The following is a 21702-nucleotide window of genomic DNA, read 5'->3' on the forward strand; positions in this document are numbered from 1 at the left end:
GCTGACTATGTGCCAGGTCCTGCTCCAAGAACTGGAGCCTGCAGTGAGAGAAACTCAGATCCCCACCTTACGGGAACTGGAGCTCCAGTGAGGGCAGACAGGTGATAAGCAGTTAAAACAATACAGCAGGATGGGGCTTGAGGGTGTCAGAGTGTCAGGGAGAGGGGACCGCGGGTGACTGGGAGAGGGGAGGAGACAAACTCAGAAGGGAGAATGAGCTGGCTGTGCTGGTGAAGCCCTGTAATCCCAGCTGCTTGGGAGGCTGAGGCAGAGGATCACAAGTTCAAGGTCAGCCTGGGGAACTAAGTGAGACCCTGTCTCTAGATCAAATGAAGAGGGCTGGGGATGCAGCTCAGAGGTAGAGCCCCCGGATTTGATCCACAGTACTCCAGGAATAAAAGAGAAAGGATCGCGCACCAGGGCTTTGAATCAAGACTCCACCAGACCCAGGCCCTCATGAGAAGCTCAGGTGGTCTGTGGACTGGGGCGGGGAGGTGGCGTGTCCACTCTCAGGAGTGGAAACTGGCACAGGCACGCTCTTCTGCTACAGACGTGGGCGACAGAGTACAGCAGTGTCAGCGCCGCTTCACAGTTGCTGCAGTTACCTCCAAATATGTACACTCATCTCGACTTCTGCGTGATGGCAGTGGTCAGACCTGCCACTAGATTGCGTTATATAATGGGTTAATGCAGAAACACACATGTCATTATATAACACATTTGTTTTTAAAATATTTCGCTAGCTGTACTTCAATATGATTGGTTTCCTTTTTTCTCTAACAATCCTATGCATTATATCTTAGTCAGTTAGAAACACTCTGAGAAGACTCTAGAGTTCCTGATCCCAGCAAGGGTAGGAACCTGCAGTAGGGCCAGAGGTCACTGTCAGACCCTAGCTCTTTCTTGGAGGGCTGACACTGCCTGGAGGGACTGCAGGCTCCTGAGAAGGAGAGTGATGGGTGGCGTTGCCCTATCAGTTCTCGCCTGCGGGCCTCTTATTGGAGGGAACAGGGAGTAACAAACTGCCAAGTGTAGCAAGGACAGTGTTAAGGGCTTCAGCCCAGGAGTGTGACAGGCAAGATCAGGGTGGGAGGCCTAGATTAGCCTCCACCTCTTGCTTCTCCCCTGTAAGCTTAGGAGTCAGGACTGGTTCTTAGCAGGACCAGACCCGGGTCTCTTTCCCCTGGGGGTTGAAGGCTGGATGAGGGTTTCCCACAGGTCCATCTTAGACCATAGCAGAATGGGCAGAATGGGGCCAGGGGACCTTGAGCCAGGCTTACTGAGGGATCCAGGGATGCCCTGAGAGATGCACGCGGGTGGAGATCACAACGTATCAACAGCTAATGTTCACAGAGCACTTCTGCTGTGCCAGACACTGTCCTGAGAGCTTTGCATGTATTAACTCACTTAGTCTCTACAAACCCCAAGTGCTATGGGCACCTACTAACATCCTCATTTTGCAAAAGAGGACACAGGTGGAAACAGTAAGTTACCTGCCCAAAGTAACACAACTAGCAAATAGCAGTCTTGGTTTCTAAAAAGGAGGCAAGTGTGAGGACAGAAGGGTGTACAAAAGGCAGGGGACACAGACAGAAAGGGCCATTTTTATGCCTGGAGAGGGAAACAGCCAGGCAGATTATATCACAAATCCAGTGCATTCAATATGTTTAATTAATTACCTAATTAACTAATTCAACAATGCTAGGGATTGGATTGAATCCAGGCTTTTCACACTAAACTATATCCTCAGCTCTTTAAACATTTTTTTTTTTACTGAGACAGATCTGGCTAATTTGCCCAGGCTGGGCTTGAACTTGCAGTCCTTCTGCCTCAGTCTCCAAGAGTACTGGGATTATCGGTGTGCAGCCTATGCCTGGCTTTTAGTGCATTTTCCCACTGAGGAAGAGCAGAGTGGATCGGATCACACAGCTAGTTAGTGGGACTGCCTGGACTATAATCTTGTTCTCTTTAGAATTCAAGTCGGTTTTTTTTGTCCCGGGGATCGAACTCAGGACCTTGCACTTGGCAGGCGGGCACTTGTACCACTGAGCTATATCCCCAGCCCATTGTTCTCTGGACTCCCTGCATCTTTGTCCCTCTCAACCTTACTGCTGCCCCTGGAGGCAGAGAAGGCCGAGGCAGGAAGCACACTCACATTACTCTACACCTTGGAGCCTCCTGCAAACCTAGTGGCCCCAAACTTACACCTGTGATGGTGCTTGAAAATTCACTGTTCAGGTGCTGCGGTGTGAAGTGTGACCCTTGGCATGTGACTGGGCATGACTTCATTCAACCCGCACAGCCTCTGGTCAGGAAAGGCACTGCCATTACTGCAAAGAAAAGCGAGACCTTGGAGAGATGAAGACACCACATGTGGCCATGGGCTCACTGACACTTACTGAGCACATCCTGTGCACTGTGTGCTGTTCTAAATGATCTGCAAGTGTCCTTCTGTGAATCCTCTGTCCAGAAGATGGCATCATAAGTCTCAATTACAGATTGGGTAACAGAAGCAGGAAAGTTTAAGCTACTTGTGCAGGATGACCCAGCTGGTCGATGAGAGCCAAACTTGAAACCCAGCCTTTCTGTCCCCAGAGTTGCGGCTCTGGACCCCTGCACCATCCTGCTGCCCTCTGAGCCTGGAATGGCCTAGTGCACAGCCATCTCACCTGCAGGTGAGCTATTTACTGTTATTAATAGCTCATGTGCCATTAAGGATGAGCTTCTCACAATGGGGAGCCTGTATGTGTGCAAGCAAGGCCCTTTAAGGTACAGGGAGGGCAAGGCCCTTGCCTTCTGAGTTTCTACTGCATGCCAGGTACTTAATATATGCCTGTGTCTTCTAAACTCCCCAGGAATTAAGCAGGGAAGAATGCAAAGTCCCCTTTTCCAGATAAGGTGATGAGGCTCAGATAGATGAAGTATCTTATCCTAGGTCACTCATCCAGTAAGCAGCAAAGATAAGACTCGAACCCAGGCCCACGTTGAGCACTGAGTCTATGTCTTTTTTGCCAGGTGGCACTGCTTCTGGAATTCACCATGGGCTCCCAGCAGGGAAGACCCAGGCATTGGAGACCCAGGCAAGGGAGGTAGGAGGATGTTCAGGCTAGCTTGTGGAGATACAGCCAAAAGTAGGTTACAGTGAGAGCTTGGTGAAAACACAATCAAATATAGGGGTGCAGTGGGTGGTTCCATCTCTGACTATAGGGCCACTCAAGCCCTGAGCTCAGACTGAAGAGGAAATGTTCTGTAAAGGAAGAGCAGGAGGCTCCCTCAGGGGATGGGGATGGGAGATGCCTTCCTCCTGAGCTCTGTCCAGGCCCAGCCACTGGGGCCTGATTCTTCAAGGCCTGGATGGAAGGAGGTTCTAGAATTTGGAGCTTGGTCTGATTCATTTGCAAATGCCCAGTGTCTTACATGGGGCCTGGCATACAGCAGGAGGTCAGCAAGCATGTGCAGAATTATGGATGAGTCCCAGGATGACCTTGGGTGATGCTGGCCCTTGGTTACTTAGCATTGTGTGTGTGTGCATGTACGCATGTGCAAGCATGTGCAAGTGCACACACTGGGGATTGAATTCAGGGTCTTGCACATGCTAACCATGAGCTCCATGCTAAGCTGCACTCCAGCCCAACTACCTAGCACTTTCATGACATAACACCATCATGATCACAGCTGAGGCCCTCTCCAGGCACTAGCAGCAGCGCTTTTTGTGTACGGTGTCATTTCACCTTCATAATGGCCCTCTGAGGAAGTGACTGCACAGGAAGGTCCCATTGCACAGATTTTACCACTGAGGGTCTGGAGAGGCAAAGTGACCTGTCCATAGCTCCACAGTGAGTGAGGGGGAAGATGGCTCCCTAGACTGGGCTACTCCCCTGGTGGCCAGTGGCCCAGTTTCCTCAGCATCACCCAGTGGCCTGTTGGAGAGCCAGTGTCTGGACCAGGCCATGGAAGTAGGACCTCTGGGGCCGAATCCAGCAGGCGGAGGCTTAAATGGGAGCACCGGTGATTCTAATGCATGCTCAGGTGTGAGTAGGGGCTCTTTGGAACACCACATTCTGCTACCCTTTCAACATTTGCAGCCCTCTTGAGAGGGCTGGAACTCCAGGCGGCTACTATCACTAGCATTATCCTATTTTCCGCACAATGAAGCAGCCTGGACCAACACTCAAAACTAAGTCTTTAGGTTTCAAAGCCTTTCTTTGCACGGAATCTGTCTTTCCCTCTGGAAAACGAATGGAACAAAGGTTCTTCCAAGAAGGGGAAAAGGCTGGGGTCCAGCGGTGGTGCGGCTTTGGCCCCAGCAGGACCGCCTCTGGCTCTGGCCATGGTGCTGAACTCATGCCCGAAGAAAGGACAGGGTGGGACACTGTTCCTTAGAGGTGCCCGGTCTTACAGGCGGTCAGTCCCTGGCCCCACTCGCAGGAAGCGGGAACTCAGCACCAGGCTGATTTCCAACGCCCCTCTCCTCCCCCGCTCCCCTGGGCCCGAAGGGTTTGAGGGTCCGCAGCCGGGCTGTGCTTTCAGCGCAAAACAGCAGGTCTGATGGGCTGGTGGGGCTGGCCTGAGGTGATGTGTTAATTCCTTCCTTCTCGCTTCCAGACAAGGCGAAGGGGGCACAGCTGGGGACAGACATTCCCAGCCCCAGCCAGAGAAGGGCCCAGCCAGAACAGAGGGGCATGGAGCTGTGACCTGGGGGGCCTGCCGTGTCCCGGACAACAGCAGAAGGCAAGGCTGCAAGTCGGACCCTAGGGAGCGCTTCTCCTCCCTCCGGCGGCACCCGCCCCCCACGCCCCATGCTGCGCCTTCCCGACAGCGTCCCTTCCCTTCCCCTTGCCTTTGTCTCTTTTCCAAGCCCCCCACGCACCGGGTCTTCCTGGGAGGGAACAAGGCGGAATGGATGCTCTGCTCTGGGGCCCAGGCAGGGCCGTTCCGACTCCTGCCCGGGGCGCAGGCCCCCAGACCCCGGGTCCCTCGGCCTCGGCGCCCCGCGCGGCTCTACCTTCTGCGAGCTGAAGGACTGGGTCCAGTGGTACAGAACCAGGCTCTCCTTGGGCCAATGGGCGGGGCTGGCCGCCTCGGACGCGTCGGGGGCCTCGGCCGGCTTGGCCGCATCGCTCTCCAGCGCCGAGATGGGCCACCAGCTGCAATTGGTGGGGGTCAGGTTGTTGGGGGTCGCCATGGCGGCCGCGATCCGAGGAGGAAGAAGGCGGCTCCGGCGGCGGCGGCGGCGGCTCTCTCGCCCAGCATCACATGGCCTCGCCGAGCCTGTCCCTCTCTTTCCCTCCCCCCTTCCCCGCGAATGTCATTACTCACTGGGCGGTGGGGGAGGGGGCGAGGGGATCCCGGGAGCTCCGCGCTCCTCCCACCCCACCCGCGCCGCTCCACCTCGCTGCGGCTCCCGGGAGGAGCGGGGAGCCGCGAGTGGGCCGCGCCCCCCAGAGCGTCTACCGCTGTCACCTGCCGCGGACTCCACCATTACAAACACACGCACCTCTCCTCCTCTAAGCAAACTCCTCCTAGGATAACTGACATTACAGGGACCCAGTCCCTTCAAAATTAGTGTCAGAAATAGCCGGTCTTCTCTGAGGCTATCATTTTCCTTTTTCCTGAAGGGCCTCAAAGGGTAGAAGAGAACAAGGCATACTTTATTTAATAAGCACAAAGCACATACTAGGTGCCCGGGGCCCTGCTCTCTGGGCTCTATAGCTCTCAGCCATTTAGCCTGCATTTTACCGAGGAGGAAACTAAGGCACAGAGACTAAGTGACCTTACCCAAGGTCACCCAGCTGCTAAGTGGTGGAGCTGAGATGCAGACCTCGGCAATCTGGCTCCAGAGTCTGTGTTTTTGTAGCCATAAAGTCTTGACATGATGATAATGTAAACAGCATAGCAAAAGCGTTTATCTTCCAGAGCAATCTACATGCATCATCTCATTTTATCTGCACAATAATCACTTTCCCCCGATGGGGATGAAGAAGCCCAGAGATGTGTCTGGTCCAAGGTCATACCTTTACCCAGGAAACTGAGACAGTCAGAGCAGTCCAAAGACAGCTTACAATGTCTTTGGCTTGGGTGACCCTAAAAATTCATGCAAACTTTACATGAAGTTCCTTAGTACACCCAAGCTTCCCTTACTAAATGACCATGTTTTAATCTACCGTTGAACAAGTACAGTTCTTGAGACAGTAGATGGAAAGGGGGTAAGTTCTGAGAAATGTACCTTTAGGCAATACTGCTATTGTGCAGTCCTGTCAGAGTGTACTCACACAAACCAAGGTGGCTATAACATCGTTGTGAGGAAGCATTTATGGGACCACCACCACATATGTGGTCCATTGTTGACTGGATATCCTCAGGCAGCGACACCTGAGCACATCACTTCGCAGGCTGTAAGTATGGCTCATAAGAAATTAGTGTCCTTCCTTCTACTGGGTAACAGAAGTTCTGTGAGTCAGGGGCTTCCCTTTTTTACCTTGCCTGCCAGGAAGCTTGGAGATACATTTTCTATTAAGCCATAGTTCTCACATTGGTTCAACAAATTCTCTTTGTTACTCTTTTATGACAATTTTTTCTTCTTTCTCTTCAGAGTATCTTGTTCAATAATTTACAAAGACATAGTGCATCTTCAGGGAAAAATGCAAATATATGAATTCAAGGAAGCATGACCTTAGTTATTTGATAGAGGTGCAAAATCTGGCCTCTTTCTTTATCTTGAACCTGACTGCTTCCAGAGAGCTTGACTCATAGCAATCATTTCATATGTGTATCCAGTCCCTTGACTAATGTTAACTATGGACCAATGTGGCTAGGCACTCTGCTACGCCCCAGAGATATGGAGATAGACACTCTGTATTGCATTGTTCACTTAAAAATATATCTCAGAGTTTCCTGACAAAAGATCTAGCCCATACTTTCTAGCAAAATTGCTATATGGATGAACCACAAAAATTAACACAACTCCTTTCCTGCCTCAGCTTCCCAGAGTGCTGGCATTACAGGTGTGTGACAAACATATATGCTGTTTCTAGTATTTTGTTACAAAAATAAAGCTGTGGTGACTTATTCATATATTTGAACACATCTGAGTATAATCTGTATGTTAAATTCCTAGATGTGGCACTGCTGGGTCAAAGGACATATCTCTGTCAGAGGTCCCAATTAATGCTCCCACTAAGTATCTAGGAAAATGGCTATTTCCCCACACAGCATATGCCAACACAGCATATTTTTAATTATTTTGTTTTTTTGTCTTTTGTAGTGCTGGTAATCTAACTGGGCTTCCACCATGCTAGGCAAGTCTTATACCACTGAGGTACATTCCCAGCCCAACACAACAAAATTTTAAACATGTTTTTCTTTGCAAATCTATGGGTAAAAAATGGAGTCTTTCATTTTTTTTTCATCTTTCCAACATATGACGAAGCTAAGAAAATACCTAACACACGCTCATATACCCATCAGTTAGACATAATCATTATTAAACTTTGCCATATTTGTTTAACTGGGGAAGCATAGTATTTTGAAATAAATTACAGCCATCACACTATTTCTCAAACTAAATATTTCACTTAGATATGTTATAAAGTACTAGAAAAGTTTATATCTAACACAGGTCATTTTCATACATAAAACACTTTAAAATCAAACAATAACACCAAGAATGGTGGCACACACCTGTAATGCCAGCACTCTGAGAGGCTGAGGCAGGCAAATCACAAGCTCTAACACAGCCTGTGCAACTCAGTGATTTAGTGAGACTTTTTCTCAAAACAAAAAATAAAAAAGTCTAGGATGTGGTTCAGTGCAAAGGCCCTGGGTTCAATCTGCAGTACTACCAAAACCAAACAAATAGCCCTAATAATCTAGTTCATTTTCACATTTCCCTAGCTTTGTCAGAAATGCATTTATAGTTGATTTTGACCAGGATTCAATGAAGGAGTACATAAATTTTTTGTCACACCTCTTAAGTTTTTAAATCTAGAATGGTCTTCACTCTTTTTCCCCCATGATCTTGGTGCCTGAAGAGACAGAGCCAGTTCTTACACGATGTCCCACTCTAAGATTTATCTGATTCCTTTAGTGTGTGTCCTTTAGCCTTGAACATGCTAGTCAAGCACTCTACCACTGAGCTACACCCCCCGCCTCCATCCCTATTATTTCTTATAAACTAGGATGGGTTAAACATTATGGGGGTAAGAATTGACTGGATACCTCCTGGTGGTGCTGTGTGGATCAAGTTACCTCCCATCAGGAGTACACACAGGGTCTTGGTGTCCCACTATTGATAAAGTCAAGTTTGAACATGGGGTTAAGGTGGCAACATATCTCTCCCTAGTAAATGTCCAGTTTTCCTCTGGGGCTAGCACCTTTAGATATCTATGCCCGTAACCACTGATAGCCTTGACTAAGTCATTGATTGGGGGTTGATGATTTTCTAAGTTTGTTCTTTCTTCTGCATTTCTCAGCTGGCATTCTTTTCTTGAATTTCATTAATTATAAGTGAATTGACCAACCTTTCAAATGTTTAAAAGTCATTTTGATTTCTTTCCCACTGAATTGCTTGTGTGTCCATGGGGAACCTGGACAGTTACATTGCAGCATCGTCAGTGCTGTGGCTGGGATGAAGAAAAGATGCAGCGGAGCTGGGGAGGAGCAGCAGAGGAAGAACTCTTTTTCTTGGGAGAATGCTTACTAAAATGCTTACTTTCTAAGTCAAACTCTCCCACTGGTATCAATAGGATAGTTGTTTAGGATGAGAGCTCTTTAAAAGAACTAATGTTAGATACAAAAGTCCAAATATGCAAAGATGCACCTACATTTATTATGATTCCAAACCAGGAAGCCTCATATGATTTAAGGATGGGCATAAGAGGTGTCTCCAAAGAGGGTGTAAAAGATGTGGTGCCCCTCAAGACCCAAAGTTTTGCAAGAAAATGAAGATCACCATTCCCCCATTACCTTGGCATGTGAAGGGACAGAGCTAGTTCTTACACAATGTCTCACTCTAAGATTTATGTGATATCCTCTTTTTTCTTTTCTTTTTTCCCTTTCCCTCTCCTTTTGCTTTCCTTTTCTTTTCTTTAGCAGTGTGTAGAACTGAAATCAGAGCCTTGTACAAGTTAGGCAAGTGCTCCATCACTGAGCTATATTTCCAGCCCAAGCCTATCATTTTAAACAAGGTAATGAAGACTGAGACAATTAAATTCTCCATCTCTCTAAAGTCTCCATTCCACATTTCTAGAGCATCTTGATTCTTGTTTCCAGAACACTGATTCCAATTCTTGGGGGTAGTTCTAATTCTCAAAGGTGACACTACTTTCAAAGCCTTGGAACCAGCTGATTATGGACTAAAACCTCTCCAAACTGTGAGCCAAATAAACCTTTCCTCCTTTAACTTTAGGTGTTGGGTATTTTGTCTCAGCAATCAGAAAAGTAACTAAGACAAATTAGGTACTAGAGAAGAGAGGTCATAGTTGTGACTGTACCTAACCATGTGATTCAAGAGAACCAGCTTGTGGGAAGGGGAAGAGTTAGGAAAGGGTCAGATATGCCAGCTAAAAAAGTGGAGCAAGAACACCCTAGACTTTACTGTATGGGAGATTCTGGTCAGAGTTCAGAAGATTAAAAGGCTGATAAAAATCCTGCCAGTAAAGACAGGCTCAGAGGTTTCTGCTGGGAAGAAGTATTAGCTGTTGGACTCCATAATGTGTGTTATGGCCTGGCAGAGTTTGTCTGCATCTTGCCCAATGATTGGTTTGGTGACCCAATAACCTGGATACAATATAAGGGACAGCAAGAGACTTGTCTTTTCCCTTGCTCTGCTACCTTCTGCCCACTATGAACTGTTTCTCTTCTGTGACGCCCCTCTGCCAGGCGACCCTACTTGGAACCAGCCAATTATGGACTGAAACCTCTCCAAACTGTGAGCCAAATAAACCCTTCCTCCTTTAATTTTGGGTGCTGGGTATTTTATCTCAGCAATGTGAAAAGTAACTGAGACAGAATTCATGCTATGGAAGCTCCTGATTAGATCTACAGTCTCAGGCTCTGCTCAAGATCTACTGGATGGAATCCACTGGCCAGCCCCATTCCCAAGGGATCAGCACACTCTCCTGCGCTAGAAACTTTGCTCTAAGGCACAGTGGCTTGTTTTGGAAGGACAGACGATTAGGTCCCCCAACCATGGCTGGCCCATCTTCCTCTCCATCCCTGACCACTCCTGGAAGCTGTACAGCCTTTTCCAGTGTCACCAGCATAGTCTGTCCTCAAAGGTCTGGAGGATCTTGCTGCCCCATGCTGTGGCCATCTGTCCACAAGTTCTCTGCGGAATGGTCTATGCATGTGCTTGGTTTGATGAACCTACAGGGGCTCATAGGCCCTTCCTGCTGGGGAAGGTCATCGCACACTGAAAGAGCAGATTGTGGGGCCAAATAAAAACTAACACGCAAAGAAGGTCTAAATGGCCTTAAATCTGCAGGCTGTAGAAAATGACAGACTTGCTCTGTGAGGTTCTGAACCAATCAGAGGAAGACATGGAGTGGGTAGCAGTTGGATAAGGAAAAGTTTCAGACAAGCAGGATAGGGCTGAGTCAGACAGTAACATGCTTCTTGCTTCCAGAAGAGACTGAAGAGTTGAATGACCTCATTCAGAGGCATTCAGTACAAGCACTGTGTTGGATGTGAGCTTGAAGTTGGCCTTCACTGGAGGCTGAAACATGCAGCCTCTTCAAAGGCAGGGGGAACGTGGTGAGCCAGAAGGGTACAGGGAGCCTGGTAACTCAGGGCGCTACCAATGCAGAGTTGGTCAGTCAAGTCAGGCTGACTAAACTCAAACTATCATGTCTGTATGAAACAGCTGCATGTTGCTTTCTCATTCCAAAGCTCTGTGAGGCCAGCGGCTGGGCTGCCTGTCAGATCCACAGCACCTGGTACTGGGTAACAACAGCTGCCCAATACGTATTTGTTGACTTAAATATAATGGGCTGAAAATGAGCATTAATCCCTTGTTTTTTACTCATAATTCCTGTGCACTGTAGGATAACTCAGTTTGTTTTTGTGCCCTTTAAAGCATTTTTCTCCGGTGTTTATGTTTTCCATGTTTTTCTTCTTGTTTTCTCATTAGTTCCTTCTTCCCCCAGCTTATCTACTTTACATTCCTTGTAACAGGAAAACAACAAAAATATCCTGAATAGCCCACAAAGGGGTTGTTAAATCAAGTTTAGCTAAGCAGTGAAACAGAAATTGTCCAAGAGTACTAAGAAACAAGGTCATATATTAGTAGGTAAAAATAGCTGGTTCCAAAAGAACCCCCTATGGTAAGATCCCATCTAAAAATAAGTTTAATATATGCACCTAAAAATATCTAAGACAAGGCTGGGGATATGGCTGAGCAGTAGAGTATTTGCTTAGTGTGTAGAAAGCCCCGGATTTGATTCCCAGCACTGCCAAAACAAACAAAGAAACACAAAATACCAAGCCAATGTTTCTTATTTGGAGGAGGTCAGGAACCTGAGAATTGATTGAGCTATAAAACCTAAGCCCACAATTTTAGTGGGTCCAAGGGCTCCCTTCCTCTAAAGCACATCCAATTCAGGTGAAGAAACACCTATCTGGAAGAATTCAACCAAGGAATACCAACAGCATAGTGTCTAGGTGGGTGGAATTATGGGTGCTCTTTATGAACTGCTTTTTGCTTGGCTCTATCTCCCCTCCACTGTTAATGAGCATCTATTACTTACAAATAAAAATTAACACACAAAAACTGGATTTATTCCAAACTCTAAATTTATTCCAAACTCTAAACTCATTTTAGCCAGCTTTATCTAGTTGGCAGTTTTTGAGAAAATTGCACATTGAGAACACAATTGTTGCAAAAAACCAATTAGTGAGAAAGCTGAGGGCCAAGGAGGCCGAGTGACCTATCTGGTTGTAGGCTGGACCAGCACTCAGGTCCTTCACACTGACAGCCTCTTGCTGTCCTCTAAGTCAGCAATGGCAGGACGTCTCAAGCATCTTGACATGTTTCATGCATCCTGGACACTCCACTCTACTGGCCTGGTTAGTGCGGATTCAAGATAATGGAGAGAGCTGTCAGACCAGGCCACCTCCACATGTTTGCTTTCTGGGAAAAGCACACTGGGCTGCAGATCAGATGCACAGAACTGCTGGCAGAAGTCCTGTCACTGGCACCAGGGCCAGGAGACATCTGCCCACTTTGAAAGCTGCTGTGGGTTGATTCTGCTCCGTGGCATTGGCAAAGGCAGGGCTATGGCATTCTGGGACATTTCCTTGGGAACATTCAGGTCATTTCCCCATATTTTTCCAGGGCACTTCCTCGAGGCTGGCTCTAGCTTGCTCTGGGCCAGGTGGAAGGGCAGCCCTAGGAGCTCGGCTGTGCTGGGCAGGTGAGGACAGGGCCCCACTCTTGCTCCATGCTCATGACCTGGAGGGGAGATCACAGAGTGTGAGCACGATCGTGCTCCACCAGGACCTGTGCCAGCAGCTCCAGACTCTGGGCAGGGATCAGAGGACTCAGCTCAGCTGTCAGAGCTCAGGATATTCATGGGGTGACTGGATCTCAGCTTCCAAAGCGGGAAATGAGTGTAAGATCTTTATCTGGTGTCTGGGCAGATAAGTCTGTGGTGGGTATTCCCAGTTCCCTGAGGTCAGCCACGGTCCATTCTGGCTTGGAGTCCTGGTCTGTGGTGGGTATAGTTTTGGGCTGAGATGATTCTGAGCGCCGGCTCCTGGGTCTGGTTGGGCACTGGAAGAAAAAAGGTGCTCTGGAAGAGCAACAGATAAGCTCTGAGGGCTAGAGCAAGGGAGACTTGAACTAGAAGCAGTGCTGGCTCAAGACCCATACTTTTTTTTTTTGGTTTTTCTCCGGTACTGGGAACCGAACTCACGATCTTGCGCTTGCCAGGCAAGCGCTTTTGCCGCTGAGCTAAATCCCCAGCCCCTCAAGACCCATACTGAGGACTTCTTTCTAAACCTTGCAAGGGGAAAAAGCAGGCATTTACGTGATCAGATTTTAAGAACAGACTGCAAAGAATAGTCAAAGAGGTGCAGAATTTTAAACCTTTAATAGCTTTTTGAAAGCATTACAAAAAGAATGCATGTTCATTATAACAAGTAATACATTAAAAAGTAAAAATAATTCCATTATCTTAGAGAGGCATAAAATAACATTGCGTATCGTTTTTCAAACTACCAGATTGGCAAGATTAAAAAAGAACGACACTGGGTTACACAGAGCATGCAAGGTCAGCCTGAATGACATCATGAAACCCTGTTTCAAAAAACAAAAGCAGGAAGAAAAATAAATAAAAAGAATGACCATATCTAGCTCTGGCTAGGATTTTCAATACTGGCCCTATCTACTGGATTCTCTGTTGTGGGGCATTGCCTTATTTATTGCAGGGGCTTAGCATCCAGATTGCAGCAACCAAGAACTCTCTCCAGGCATTGCCAGATGCTTCCTCCAGCTGAGAGCTGCTGTAGGCAAGCGTGCACTCAAACAAGTCGGATGGGAGTGGAATCTGGCTGCTTGGTGTATCTGGCAAATAGTAAAATTTGTTTCAGCAGCAACTTCACTTCAGAATAAAAACTTCAGAAGCGTTTTACTGCACCATTTTTATTATTTTAATTTTCAAAATGAATGACATTGGTAGGTAATTGGAGATGCAAAATGACCAGACATAAAAAAAATTGGAGAACTCTGATGGACAGAATTCTGCAAGATACAATTACTAAAGAGCGCAAGCAAGGTGCAGTATGTGAAGGTATTTTTTAAAATTTAAAGAACAAAACTGTACGAACAGAAGCATGCGTGTGTATGTATTGAAGATGTAGATACACAGGAACATGTATGAGTTTTGGTCTTTTTGAAACTTGGAAAGAGGAATACAAAGCCACAACAGCTCTGCCTGACCCCCTCACAGAATAAGCTAGAGGAGCACAGGGAAGCACATGGAATTTTTCATCTCGAGTTTATCACCATGTATGTAATCTTCCAAGAATGCTGTATAATAATGAAAATATAAGGTAGAAAAGGAAAATCAGAGGAAAAGAGCAGAAATCTCACTAGAGTCCTGCCCCCCTCCCTGTAGTTAGTACACCCAGCTTAATGCATCCCCAGTACTCCACACTGTGATGTTCTCAGCCTCACACGAACCATTTCACCAGCCCTCCAAAGCAATTCTAAGCTGGCAGAGAGAGGTAAGTTATTTCCATTTGCAGCCGGGGACCTGAGACTCCAAGGCCCACTGGAAGCGGTGGTTCTGGAGAGACGGAGGGAAGGACTAGCTCGCTGAGTCCCAGGCTGCCATTCTTCCCACTGCCACCTCCAGGTAATGGGGACAGGTCTAGCCCTTGACTGAAAACCTAAGGACTCACACCCATCCTGTCCGAGGCCTCTGCTCCCTCAATTCCTCTCAGCTTTTCTTCCACAACACAAAGCTGGTATTCTTTCCTGAAGTCATCTGTGTCCCTCTGGCTGTCCTTTTCTCAAAGCAGCATAAAGACCAAGAACTTGCAAGGGACAATGTTGCTCCCACTCCATGGCAGCTTCTCCTCTAGGAGCTCACTTGAACATAAGCAGCCTGCCTTCCAGAACTGAATGCAGGAGCCAGGCCAGGTTGTGTGTGTGTGTGTGTGTGTGTGTGTGTGTGTGCGCGTGTGCATGTGTGTTTCTCCCTTTAAAAATATAAAGCATGTTACAATACTAGCTGGTTTTATTTTTACAAATTAAAACTCTAGCTCTCATTCTTGGAAGTTAGAATAACACTAGCAGGATAACCGCAAGTAAGAGAATATTGAATGGAAAAAATCTGATCTGGTCGACAATCAGATTGTCCTTATCCCAGTCAGATTTCTTTAGAACTGTTACTGGGCTTTCGGATCTGAGCTGTCAGCAGAGAGATACCTCAGTGTTGAACATCTTAGGGCAGTGAGACTAGAGAAACAAGAAAAACCGGCACCACAGATTATATTCCACCCACAGGAAGACACACTAGGTGGGAAGCAGGTTCATGTGTCATACAGCTGCTCTGTTAATGCATTAATATGAGACTAACACAGGACTAACTCCCACTATCCCAGTGAAATGTGGCAAAACCCAGCTTGTAAAGAAATGGCAGCGAGAGTGCCTAAGAAAGTGCATCTCACTGTGAGACAGCGTGGTGAGTTGGCTGCATTGTGTCCACTGCTCAGCGTGCACACAGTTGGTTAGCTGTCCCATCAGTCAAGTTTTCAGTGTGCATCAGACATTGGAAACAGCACGTACCTTGTCACCCAGGAGCTCCAGGTATAAACCTCTAGTCTAAGAAAATAATCAGCCTCATCGTCAGATGAGGACAGAGATGTACACATGCACATGTTCTTCTATGTATATACTGACACGAAGGGTTTCAACTCAACAGTTCATTATTGCAAAAGTAGAGGAATTGTTAAGCACAGAATAATTTAGGGATATATTTAGACAGACTACTATACAACCATTAAAATAATGTTTCGAGGAATATTTTGTGACATGAAATACTCGTAGTGTCAACTGAAAAGAGCAGGATATAAGACACTGCTATAGTTTATCGGCGATTAACATATACACATTTAAGATAACAATAATAATGATAATTACAGCAGTAGCCAACACTCATTGGAGCCACAAGCCAGGCAGTGTTCAGTCACTTGGCTCATTTCAATCTCTCCAAGCCCTCAAGGTAGGCTTTATTATTATCCTCATTTTTCAGAAGAGTAAACAGGCACAGGGGCTTGGGCAGTGTGTCTAAGGTCACAGAGGGTTAGGCATCTGGAGGTGGACCTTCTAACAGGGCCAGTCTAGCTCTTCAGCCCTCTACAACACTATGATGAAATTCTGACAGTGGTCATCCTTTGAGAGCTGGGGCCAAAGAGCATGTGAATTTCTTCTTTACATCTCCTACATTTTCAATACAGACGTATTTTTTTTTTTTGGTTAAAATTAGTTTTAGAGGCTGGGGATATAGCTCAGTGGCACAGTGCCACCTGGCAACTGCAAGGTCCTGAGTTCGATTCCCAGTACAAAAAAAAAAAAAAAAAAAAAGGTTAGTTTTATTTATTTATTTATTTTTGTCTTTTTGAGACAGGGTTTCACTATGCAGTTCAGGCTGCCCTTGAACTCACTGTGTAGCCCAGGCTGGCCTCAAACTCACAGTAATCCTCCTGATTCAGCCTCCTGAGTGCTGGGATTACAAGTGTGTGCCACCATGCCTGGCCTAAAGATTAGTTTTAATTGGCACACATCTGTATTCTTGGTACTTGGGGAAACCTGGGTAGAAAAGACACTTCTTTGCGAGGTTGGATTTTGATTTTTTAAAATTTTTTTTCATTTTTTAAAAGATGCAAGAAGCCCTATGGCTATAAATAAAGCCTGCTTACCTGGCAGAGCAGGGCACTCTGAACCATTTTTAGGCCACACTGCTGCCCCATTCTGAAATCACATATAAACCAATTAAGGGGCCAGGGATATAGCTCAGTGGCACAGTGTCTGCCTGGCAAGCACAAGGTCCTGAGTTTGATTCCCAGTACCAAAAAAAAAGTAAAAGAAAATGTTAAAAAAAAAAAGCAAGCAAAATCCAGTTAAGACCTACAAAAATAAAACCACCCTTCCCCAAACAAACAAAAACGCCAAAAGATGAGAGAAGACATGGAGTACAGATAAAACAGCATGAGTTTCCTGAAAAGGTAGGAAAGTGGGGATTCAAGTGATGTCAGCAGGGACTGGTCTCAGAGGAGGGAGGATGTGGAGACGTTGAACAAGAACTCCTACACAAGGACTTGGTGGACACTGGCACATCTTTCTGGTGAAAACTGCTCTTTTTTCCCTTGGGCCAACCTCACAAAGAAGCCCCCTTTCTACCCAGGTTTCCCCGAGTACTGATGTATGCCAACTAAAACTAATCTTAACAAATGAAAAATGTCTCTACTGAAAATGTAGATGTAGCATTTCATTTACACACATACATATGAATTATGTAGATGTAGTATTTCATATATATATGAAATATATATAATACTTTGAAAAATTATGGTTGGGTGTCAACAGTGAAGAAGGAAGCCTGGTTTAGAACACACACAAGAATTCCTGGAGTTCGGCTAAAGCAGAAACCTGTCACGTGTAGAATCAGCTAAGACCTCTAAGACACAAGTTAATTCATGTTTTAAAACCAAATCCAGGGCTAGGGGTGTGTGTGTAGCACAAGGCTCTGGGTTCAGCCCCCAGCACTGTGACAAAGCAACCCAGCCATTCTAAATGGGGCAGTTATCGGAAGCATGAATGCCCAAAGGCTCTGAGCACAGGATTTACAGCAGGGTCTCTTTAAATTGTTTTGTTTTGCACAGGTTTTTGGTATATTTCAAAAATCAGAACACGCCACCAGGCGTGGGGGTGTACACCTGTAATCCAGAACTCAAGAGGCTGAGACAGGAGGATTACCACTAAGTTCAAAGCCAGCTTGGGCCACATAATGAGTTCAAGGCCAACCTGACTTGTATAGCAAGACCTTGTCTCAAAACGGCAATCAAGAGGGAGGCATTTCATAATCCTACCCCTTTCAGACATCGCTGGTGGGATTGTGAAATGCAGTCCTATTGATTTGGAAATATCAGAATTACTAGGCTATCAATCTATCTCATAGATGACATGAGGTAAAAGGTTATTCATCTCAGTAATGGTTATAAACAGAAGACTGGAAACTACTCAGATGTCCATCTCTGCCAGGGGCAGAGCAGGTAAGTTTTGGCCATCCACACTGAGATACTGTGTCACTGGAAAAACCTGGAGGAAGCTCTCTGTGTAATGAGGAAAGAGTGTCAGTGAAAAAAGCAAGACAGACAGCTAAGAATATGTATTCGTATCCCTTGTACTTGTATAAAGAAATACTGGAGAAATAGGTAAGAAACTGAGAAATGGGTTTCCAAGGATGGTGTGGGGCAAGATCAGGGGCCAGAGTTCCTGTCGTTATCTTGTGTTCTGATTTTTTTGTTGCTGTTGTCAACCTCCTCCTCCAGCCCCATTCCCATGTGTGTTGTCAAGCTTTGAGATTTTGGCCAATCTGATAGATTCAAAATGGTTATCTTTGCTAGACATGGTGGCGCATGCATGTAATCCCAGCTCTTGGGAGGCTGAAGCAGGAGGATCACTATGAGTCTGAGACCAGCCTAGGTGACACAGTGAGTTCAAGGCCAATATGAACTACATAGTGAGACCCTGTCTCCAAAAAAAAAAAAAAAGTTATCTTAGTACACTTTCAATAAGCACTTATCCTTTTTTGTGGGAGAGGAGGGGTTTAGGTCAGGATCTTGCTAAGCTGTCCAAGCAAGTCTCAAACTCGTGATCCTCCCTGCTTCAGCTTCCTGATTACCGGGATTACAGATGCCGGCCACAGTGCCACAATAACCTCAATCTTTTGAAGACTGAGGTTGAGCTGTGTGTGTGTGTGTGAGAGAGAGTGAGTGTTATGGTTTGTGTCTGTGTGTCCCCCCAAAGCCTCATGCGGTCATGGGGCAGGCTTTTAGAGTTTGAATGATTATGGGTGTGAGAGCTACACCCGCCCTGGGGTGGAAGTTTGCATATGTAAGGGAGACGAAGAGACTGCTTGCGGCCATTCCTCCCTTTTGGTGCTTGTTTTTGCTGTGTTCTGCCACCACGAGCTGTAGCCCTCTGCCATGTGCCACTCTGCCTTGTAACCTGCCAAGTATGGACTAAAACCTCCACAAACTGTAAGTAAAATAAACCTTTCCTTCCTTAATTTTAGGCATCAGGTATTTTGTCCCAGCAACGAGAGAAAAACAACCAAGACAGAGAGACAGAGAGACAGAGAGACAGACACTGGGGACTGGACCCAGGGATTCTGTACTAAGCTACATCCTGAGCCCTTTTAAATTTTACTTTGAGACTGGGTCTTTCTATGCTGCTAAACTGGCCTAGGTATGGGCTCAAACTTGTGATCTTGTTGCAGCCTCCAAGAGTGCTGGGATTACAGGCACATGCCACACGCACCTGGCAAAGCTGAGCATCTTTCCGTATGTTTTAGGATCATTTCTATTTCCTTTTCTCTAAACCAATGTTTTGTATCTTTTGCTCATTTTTCTTCTGCTGCTGCAGAAGCTCCTAGGGTTTGTGACATTCTCAGCAGGTCTGGTTACTCAGATAGGGCTAAGAATTATAGGAGAAAAAAAGCTCAGCTTACTCTAACCCAATACCTATCTTATGGCATACACAGAGTTTATTTCAAAGATTTAAAAAATTTTTTATTGGAGTTTAAATATACACTCTGAAAACTGTACATACACATTACCATTTGATGGAGTTTTACAAACTGGGTACATTTCTATTAGAACCAGTATCAGATCAAGACATATTACCAGCACCTCGAAGCCCCTATCAAATATTACCATGCAGGCTCCACCACACTAGACTCTCTTTTCTTCTACAGCTTTACTTCTTGATTCTATTTTCCTACTTTAAACCTTCCTTATGTTACCACATAACCTGCAAAGTTCAAATGAATAAAAAAATTTGAGTAAGAAGGCATGGATTCATGAGGCTTTGACTCCTTCAAATTGCGATCCTAGGGCACCCTCTGCTGGCCATTGGTAGCTACCAGGAAAAGGCCCCTTCAGAAGCTCTAAGAATTAAGTAGAGTCCTGAAACTCCAGGTGAGGCTAGTTTAGTTGAGCCAGCACACAGGTGTGAGGCCAAGTCATTTGCAAAGGCATCACAAAATTCTCCTCCATTCCCTAGTCTGTTCTCAGCATTTCAGGAAAGTAGCTATAAAAATTACAGACTAAAAAAAAAATTTACAGACTACAGTAGCTTTGGGGCTATGAACAGAATGAAAAGATGGATAGGCATGTATGATGAATGTTTAAATAAAAATTTTAAAAATTATTATTATTTTATGTTTTGGAGACAGTATCTTGATATGTAATTCAGGGTAGCCTTGAATACATTATGTAGCCCCAGCTGGCCTTAAACTTATGACACTCCTGCCAAAGCCTCCCAATTGCTGGGACTATATGCATGCATCACCACATCTGGGTCTAACAATATTATTAACCCCCCTTAAAATATTACCCTCTTCTTTGAACACATTTATCTTGTCATTCTGTTACTTTTTAAAGCAGTTCTGGAAGTTTTCTTTCGTAAGTGTCTTTTTGTAGCTGCCTGGACGTCCTGAACTTTTGTGTTTGTTTGGTTTTTGTTTTGTGAGACAGGGTCTCACTATGCAGTTCACGCTGGCCTTGAACTCACTTTGTAGTCCAGGCTGGCCTCAACCTCACAGCAATCCTCCTACCTCAGCCTCCTGAGTGTTGGGATTATAGGTGTGTGCACCACCATGCCCAGATGGATCTCCTGAATTGATTCAAAACGCTAACCAAAATTTCTATCAAATACAGTGATGCCTTGGTTCATGAACTCAATTCTCACCATAATTCTGGTCATAAACTGAACTGGACAAGAACCAAATGAAATCTCCTTATAAGGTCAACACTGAACTTTGATTTGGTGCTCGCCCAACTCAGTTTGTGACCAGAATCGTGGAAAGAACCAAGTTCATGAACCGAGGTACCAGTGTAAGACCATTTTTGCCTGACTTCATCCACCAGATCTGGCACCATGAAACTTCTGGCTCTTTCCCTCTAAATTAAAATGACCATGAAATCAAGACAACCACAAGGACATAAACGAGCTTCCGAAACTGCTTCAGAAAGTGGCAAAAATCATAAGTGTGTTCCAAGAAAGCAAAAGTATTTTGAGGAGATTAATGGCAATGTCTTTTACTGAAATAAACTACTAAACATTCACCATTTAGGTCATACCATTCACTATTTATACTTTGTATAAGCAGCTAATCCTAATTTCCCTACCCTTTGCCTCTTCCCTGCAAAACCAAGATGCTGGTAAAAAGCCCTGTTGCTCAAATCAACAGCTGAAGGAATCAACAGTCACCAGTTACAGGTTTTTGTTTTCTGTGATGCTGGAGGTCAAACTTAGGGCTTCATGCCCTAACAAATTAAGTCATGAACTGAGGTACTGCTGTAAAATAAAAATTTAGCATGTCTTTAAATTTCATCCTGCCATTTAAAACTTGATATACATCTAGTGGCTCTGATTAAACAAGTATTTTATAAATGAAATACTTACATATCGGGTAATAAGTCTATTTGTGGTCATTAACAGTTTCCTAAATTTATTAGAGGGCTAAAGATCTCCTTTTTGTCAGTAGTTATACCTTATACACCTGTTAAAGGAGCCTAAATTTTGCTCTAAGAGTAAAAACTAAGTAAATATATACAAAGATTTCTACAGAGCTGTGAAACTAATTATCGCTAACCTTATGGTATTTTAAATGTATTCGTATTTCCCAAGTGTACAGGTTTTAAGGATGCAAAACGTAAGAAACATCTTATCATACTGGTGATTTCCGGGCTAAAGTTGTTTATGGTGGTAAACTTTTTCAACCTCAAGCACCTGACTTTCCCTTACTGTGTTCCAACTACTTGTGATGAAAAGTGTAGGCCAATTCAGTATGAGACAGCCAGATGATATGGCTACTTTTCAGGCTTACACTTGTGTGGTTGTTATATAATGTGTCGTAACAGTTAAGAAGAGGTACCTAAAAACTGTGAAGTCCAGACAATGTCAATATAACT

General features: G+C 45.4%; 1 protein-coding gene across 5 annotated transcripts in view; it reads right to left on the reverse strand.

Moving 5' to 3' along the window:
* Gdap1l1 (ganglioside induced differentiation associated protein 1-like 1) overlaps positions 1–21702 on the reverse strand; it is a 51584-nt gene that overhangs the window by 21697 nt on the left and 8185 nt on the right. For 2 of the 5 annotated variants that reach the window (XR_262333.2, XM_005392484.2), the window contains exon 1: positions 5006–5414. The exons of 1 other annotated variant lie outside the window; for it this stretch is intronic. Coding sequence is in view for 1 of the 4 variants with exons in the window: in XM_005392484.2 (XP_005392541.1) it covers positions 5006–5185 (180 nt within the window). In the remaining 3 variants the exon portion in view is untranslated. 2 more of the 5 variants (XR_262337.2, XR_262336.2) reach the window with 2 other exon arrangements.

Source organism: Chinchilla lanigera, unplaced genomic scaffold, assembly GCF_000276665.1.
Source record: "Chinchilla lanigera isolate Chin_1 unplaced genomic scaffold, ChiLan1.0 scaffold00044, whole genome shotgun sequence".
In the NCBI taxonomy this organism is placed as follows: domain Eukaryota; kingdom Metazoa; phylum Chordata; class Mammalia; order Rodentia; family Chinchillidae; genus Chinchilla; species Chinchilla lanigera.